This window comes from Quercus lobata, chromosome 8 (genome assembly GCF_001633185.2).
Source record: "Quercus lobata isolate SW786 chromosome 8, ValleyOak3.0 Primary Assembly, whole genome shotgun sequence".
In the NCBI taxonomy this organism is placed as follows: domain Eukaryota; kingdom Viridiplantae; phylum Streptophyta; class Magnoliopsida; order Fagales; family Fagaceae; genus Quercus; species Quercus lobata.
Genome location: NC_044911.1, coordinates 52,962,725 through 52,969,439, shown reverse-complemented (window position 1 = coordinate 52,969,439; position 6,715 = coordinate 52,962,725). Strand labels below are relative to the sequence as shown.

Genomic DNA, 6,715 nt, shown 5'->3' with positions numbered 1-6,715 from the left:
CCGGGGATATTAAAACTATCCCAACTCCTGACCCTCTCTGATTGGCTGCGCCATCTACGTAGATCTTCCAATGCGTGTTCCTCCCTGTTGAGATCGCACCAACCGACTTCCCATCCATGTCCCTCTTCTCGGTTATTGTTTCTATGGAGGGCTCAGCAAACTCCGCTACCAAGTCTGCGAGGACCTGCCCTTTGATGGAGGATCTGGGCATATATTTTATATCAAAGGCTCCCAAGAGCGCACTCCACATGGCGATCCTTCCTGTATAGTTAGCGCTTCGAAGCACTGCTCGGAGGGGAAGCTGAGTCAGAACGATGACCGTGTGCGCCTGAAAGTAATGAGGAAGTTTTCGGGTTGCATGCACTATTACCAGAATTGCCTTTTCTAAAGGTAGGTATCGCACCTCGGCCTCATGTAGTGATTTGCTCACATAGTACACCGGTCGCTGCACCCCATTATCATCCCGTATTAGTACCAGGCTTACAGCGTGGGGAGCTACGGCGATGTAGGCAAACAACACCTCATCTGCCTCAGGGCTGGACATGATGGGTGGTCGGGACAGGTAGTCTTTAAGTTGCTGGAAAGCCTGAACGCAATCCTCCGACCATGCAAACCCTTTCCACTTGTTTATCAGGAGGTAGAAAGGCCGACATCGATCCGCCGATCTCGATATGAACCGGTTCAATGCCGCAATCATACCAGTGAGCTTCTGTACTTCCTTCGGATTCCGAGGTTCCTGTAGGCTATTAATGGCTTTGATTTGATCGGGACTTACTTCTATTCCCCTGTGGGTGACCATATACCCTAGGAATTTCCCAGACCCGACCCCGAATGAACATTTGGAGGCATTCAGCCGCAACCGGTGCTCCCTTAATATGGTGAAGATTGTTCCGAGGTCCTTCACGTGTTCGGACGCCCTTCTACTCTTGACGACCATATCATCTATATAAACCTCAATAATCTTGCCCAGTTGTGGTTCAAACATCCGAGTCATCATTCTTTGGTAGGTTGAGCCTGCGTTCTTTAGCCCAAACGGCATCACCTTGTAATGATAGTTTCCGATGGGCGTCATGAAAGCCGTTTTCTCCTGGTCCTCTAGCTCAAGGGGTATCTGATGATAGCCTTGGAAGGCGTCCAGGAAGCTCATTCGAGGGTGCCCCACGGTTGCATCCACCAATCGATCAATTCGGGGTAGGGGGAATGGGTCCTTTTGGCATGCCTTGTTCAGGTCCGTGAAGTCTACGCAGACCCTCCATTTCCTTGTCTTCTTCTTTACCACCACTGTGTTTGCCAACCACTCTTGGTAAAAGACCTCTTTGATAGCCCCCGCTCTTTTTAGCTTTGCCACTTCGTCTTTTACGGCACTAGCATGTTCCTTTGAAGGGTGTCGGGGTGGCTGCTTCTTCGGAGTGGAAGAGGGGTTGACGTTCAGGTGGTGACAAATAAGGCTGGGATCGACGCCCGGGGCGTCGTAGGCTTCCCATGCGAACACGTCGACATTTTCTCTAAGAAATCCGACCAGTTCCTCCTTTTCTTGAGAGGGCAATTCCGAGCCGACCAGAAAGAACTTCTCCGAGTCGTCGTTGACAGCGATTTTATCTAAACTTTCACACCCTATCTCCTCGGCCAGTTCGTCGTCTTGCTCTGCCGAGGCGGCTGATTGCTATAAACTTTCAGGGGCCGAGGACTCGGCATGGGGCCGATGTAAGACGGCGGCCATCATACACTGCCTGGACACGACCTGATCTCCTCGGATCTCTTCCACTTGTCCTTTGGATGGGTATTTCACCTTCTGATGAAGTGTGGAGGTTACGGCTTCCAGGGCGTGGATCCATGGCCTGGCGACTATCGCGGTGTAGGGTGAGTAAACGTCGACGACGATAAAATTCACTTCCACCACCTCCGTCCCAGTCTGTATGGGTAGTCGGATTTGTCCTTTTGGCGTAACCATTCTTCCCTCGAAAGCTAAGAAGGGGGGAGTCATAAACTGCCAAATCTTCTGGCTTCAGGTTCAGCCCCTTGTATAGATCAGGGTACATTATCTCTACTGCACTTCCCGAATCCACCAACACCCTTTTCACGTCAAAGCCCCCAATCCTCAGAGTGACCACCAAGGCATCATCGTGAGGTTGAATAGTTCCTCTCTTATCCTCATCCGAGAACCCCAGTATCAAAGTGCTTCCCTTTTTTGACCTTTTGTGTTCCCTCTGCCTGCTCCCGGAGGGGAGCTGATCAACAGCTAACACCCTAGGGATGGGTGGTCCCGTTCTTCCTGGTGCAGCGAAGATGACATGTATCGTCCCGGTAGGTGGTCTTAAGGTCACGTCCTTTCGAGGTTCTTGTGTTGCTTGGCCGGTGTGGCCGCTCGATGGGTGCAGCAGGTGACGTAACTTTCCTTCTCGGACCAACTGATCCAGATGATTCCACAGATTCCTGCAGTCCTCGGTAGTGTGCCCATGGTCTTGATGATAGTGGCAGTACAGGTTCTGGTTACGTTTGGAAGGTTCTCCAGCCATCTTTCCCGGCCACCTGAAATAGGGTTCATCTCTTACTTTCTCCAATACCTGTTGTACGGGCTCTCTGAATATGGCATTCACTGTTTGCGGGTTACTCTGTCCAGCCTGTCGCGAAAAATCTCTCCTCGGCTGACCATGATTGTGCCGTTCCGACCTGAAATCATTTGCTTTGGGGTGGATAACCTTCTCCTTCCCCCTCCCTTGCAGCTGATCTTCCTCCACTCTTTTGTACTTGTCTATCCTATCCCTCAACTGATCAACGTTGGCAACCGGTTTGCCAGTGAGGGATTTCCTTAAGCCATGGTCGGTGGGGAGGCCGCTTTTGAATGTGCTGATAGCGACAGCATCGGGGTTATCATCCAGGTCATTATATACTTCCCAGTATCTATCGGAGTATGCTTTCAGAGTCTCTCCCTCGTGCATGGACAAGGACAATAGTGAACCGAGGGGCCTGGGGACTCTGGTGTTGGTGATAAAGCGAGAGCAGAAATCCCGAGTGAGCTGCTTGTAAGAGCTTATGGAATTTGTCTTCAGGCCGTTGAACCATCTCATCGCCATTGATCCCAAGCTGGACGGGAAAATTTTACACATAAGGGCCTCATTTTGCGAGTAGATCGCCATCTTTTGGTTAAATTGACTCACATGCTCTACCGGGTCTGATCGACCGCTATAGATGGCGAACGCCGGTTGGTTGAACCGTCGAGGCAGCTCAGCCCCTTCAATTCTATACGTGAAGGGGGACCTTGAAACCTGATCCAACGCCTTCTTCATGGCGTCGTTTCCCGAACCCTTACTAGATGGGCTCTCATACTTCCGCACAGGGCGTAGTTCCTTTTCGTAGGTAAAGGTTTCACTTAGGGGGGTCCTTGACCTCCGTCGGTAACTCACATCCTCCGCATTAGAGGACTTGTCTGAGTCTGAAGGAGATCGCCTTCGCTGTGCTCGTCGTAGCTTCCTCTTCAGATCATCTATCTCTCGCTGCATGGCCTGGTGACTATTTCGCTTCTGGGACACGTGACTACCTATCTGAGTGTGACTCTGGCTTGTCCGGATAGTATGCACACTTCCCTCACGATTTCCCTTGCGGCCTGGGTTGACGGGATTATTTTGCCTCTGGGACTCGGCGGGTTGTGTCTGTTGGGAGTTAGCCTGGTGAGGATTCTCCTGGTGCGGACCTAGTTCTGCCATGCTTGACCGTTGTGCTAGCTGATGCTCTAGTTCTTCCCACAGACGGCGCCAATTGTAGTTGCACGATTTTCCTGGCCCAAATTCGATTGATCAGGTCCTGGCCCAAAGCGCAACCCACAATAAATATTTGTAGAGGATGGGTCAAAGAACTTGGCCTCAGCGTGTCTATTCAGTCTGATGCATGGGCAATATGGTTGCAGAAAATAAAGACATGAAAATGGATCTCTCCCGTATAAGTTTATTTCTTTAGTTCCTCATACAGAAATTTTCGTCCCCCTCTTTAAGGGACTCCACTACATTATATAGTTCCCTTCTCTCATCTCAACCCTACACTTGTTGACTATCTAAGCACATACTTGAGTGGCTGTCCCATCAGACGCCTTCATCTCTCCCCATGTGAGTTGCAGAGGCTAAGGCGGTACTGTTCAGGGGTCATTTCCTCATTAATGCGGCCAAGAGGGTGGTTGGGGCGCAATTAATGTGGTGGTAGCTCTCCATGGGATATTTTGGATTTTATTCATTTTATATGTTGGGAGGACGAACCGAAGTGGCTGGGGAGAGTTCCTCGTCTGGGCTTCGTGATGTCCGAGGAGGAGTTACTCCTCGGACAGGTTTCCTTGGCGTTTATGGGATTGAGTAATGCTTCATACGTGATTTCTCTTCGGACAGGACGCTCCTCGGACGGGCCTGAATTTGGAATAGCCCATTATTTCTGGGCCGGGCCCCACAAATATTTACTTTAATTATATTTTAATTATTTATAGGCATTTTTTGTGTTTATTTTAAGTTTTAAAAATAAATAACAAGTTTCAAGTAAGTGAGTGTTTGCATAGCAAATGCGGAAGGCATTTTGCATTTTTCTTTGGATCTTGCACATTATTCACAAGATCCACAAATACAGAAAATGCAACAAGAAGTAATAAATCTAGGTCTCATGGGTACTATTTATAGTTTAAAAATTATTTTGTTATAGTGTTTTCAGTTTTTAACAATAAACGGTATTCAAATAAATCTAAAAAATGTATTTAAAATCAAAGGAATTTAGATAAATAATTTTTTTTTCTCAATATAGTGACACGTATGTAGAATATCTGGTGTGTCTGACACGGACACGTGTTTGATACAGAAACATCTGAGATTGTGTGGTGCTGGTGCATGTATTGTTTACATTTACAATCAGACAAATTTTTGGCTGCTACCAATAGGTCTGAAAAAGTATTTAAAAATATCAAATTTAGATTATGAGATCTTGAATAGTAAGTACAGTTTTGAGTTTTCTGGGTGTTTACAATATTTCATCCTTTGGGCCTTAAGAAATCAAACAAACAGTAAAGGGTGTTTACAATATTCACGCACAAATGTAATCTTGGAAAATAAAAACTCACCATATTGAAAACGATGAAAGCGTGGGCCTTGAGCTTAGGATTATTTTTTGGTATTTCATCAGAGTCTTTCAGAAAGGGGAACATGTTCTTCACTGCTGGTGCCATCTCCAGGATCCTGAATATTCAACATCAACAATTAATTCAACCATACAAAATTGTTATATATGGAATGAACGTGAAAAAAGACTTAATCTTTGTTCTCTCTCTCTCTCTCTCTCTCTCTCCTTACAAGGTGAAGAAACGGAGGCTGTGCTCAGGAATATTTTGCTTCATCACCTTCCATGATTCTTTCACCAAAGCTTCTTGCTTCTCTGTGAAACCCAATTCTCTCACTCTCAGTGCATTAGGTGGAAAGGCTGTCATTATTGGGTGGGATCAAATTTGACATATAAAACTGTGATCACCAGGAATAATAATAATAATAATATATAAAATCAATTTTAATTATAAGGCTCTGCCAAAGTCACCCCTTATCTTAATAGCTGCCAAGAGGCAATCCTAAGTCAAACTAGTTTTTTGATTTCTTTATATTATAAAAGCGCGAACTACAGTGCTTCGGTACTGTACACTCAGAGTGTTTGTACTGTACAACTGTACAAGTACTGTAACGGCAACAGTACTTTGGTGACGCACTTCTTCTTTTTTTTTTTTTTTTAGTCTTCCGTTTTTTTTTTTCCTTTTATATATATTGTTGTATTGACACAACAAATTTCGTAATATTTTCATAATTATTGAGATGTCAATTTCTTATAAGTTAAAATAAAATAATAAAATATGAAATTATGACCAACCACAACTGAAAATAAATGTTTTGTGAAAAGCGACAATGCCGCTACAGTTTGCACAAATGCTACTACAGTGCTTCGGCACTGTGCACTTATAGTGTTTGCATTGTGCAAGTACTGTAGCGGCAACAGTGCTTTGGTGAGGCACTTCTCTTTTTTTTTTTTTTTAGTCTTTCGTTTGTTTTTTTTTTCTTTTATATATATTGTTGTATTGACACAACAAATTTCACAATATTTTTACAATTATTGAAGTGTCAATTTCTTATAAGTTAAAATAAAATAATAAAATATGAAACTGTGACCAATCACAACTGAAAATAAATATTTTTTGAAAAGCGACAATGCCGCTACAGTTTGCACTGTTCATCTATAGTGTTATTTTGGTGAGCCACTTTGTCTTTGTTTTTTAAGTTTTGAACAATAGCCACAATTTCAAATGGCACTATAGCCACAGTAGCTACAGTTTTTTTTTTTTTTTTTAGTCTTCCGTTTGTACTTTTTTTTCCTTTTATATATATTGTTATACTGATATAACAAATTTCACAATATTTTCACAATTATTGAGATGTCAATTTCATTTTGCTGCTTTAGTGTTTTAGTACTGTTCATCTACACTGCCATTTTGGTGAGCCACTTTGTTTTTTTTTTTTTTTTTTAAGTTTTGAACTGTAGCTACAGTACCAAGCGGCACTGTAGCTACAGTAGTAACAATTTTTTTTTTTTTTTCAATCTTTCGTTTGTACTTTTTTTTTCCTTTTATATATATTGTTATACTGACACAACAAATTTCATAATATTTTTACAGGTGTCAATTTCTTATAAGTCAAAATAAAATAATAAA

General features: G+C 43.8%; 1 protein-coding gene across 1 annotated transcript in view; it reads right to left on the bottom strand.

The window, feature by feature from the left end:
* Nucleotides 1-5,555, bottom strand: part of LOC115955199 (non-symbiotic hemoglobin 2) — a 13,602-nt gene extending 8,047 nt beyond the window's left edge. The window contains exons 1-2 of the mRNA XM_031073262.1: nt 5,319-5,555; nt 5,090-5,204 (exon numbers count right to left, since the gene is read on the bottom strand). Coding sequence (XP_030929122.1) covers nt 5,090-5,204; nt 5,319-5,452 — 249 coding nt within the window. The 5' untranslated portion in view covers nt 5,453-5,555. The remainder of the gene's footprint in view (nt 1-5,089; nt 5,205-5,318) is intronic.
* Nucleotides 5,556-6,715: the final 1,160 nt, after the last annotated feature.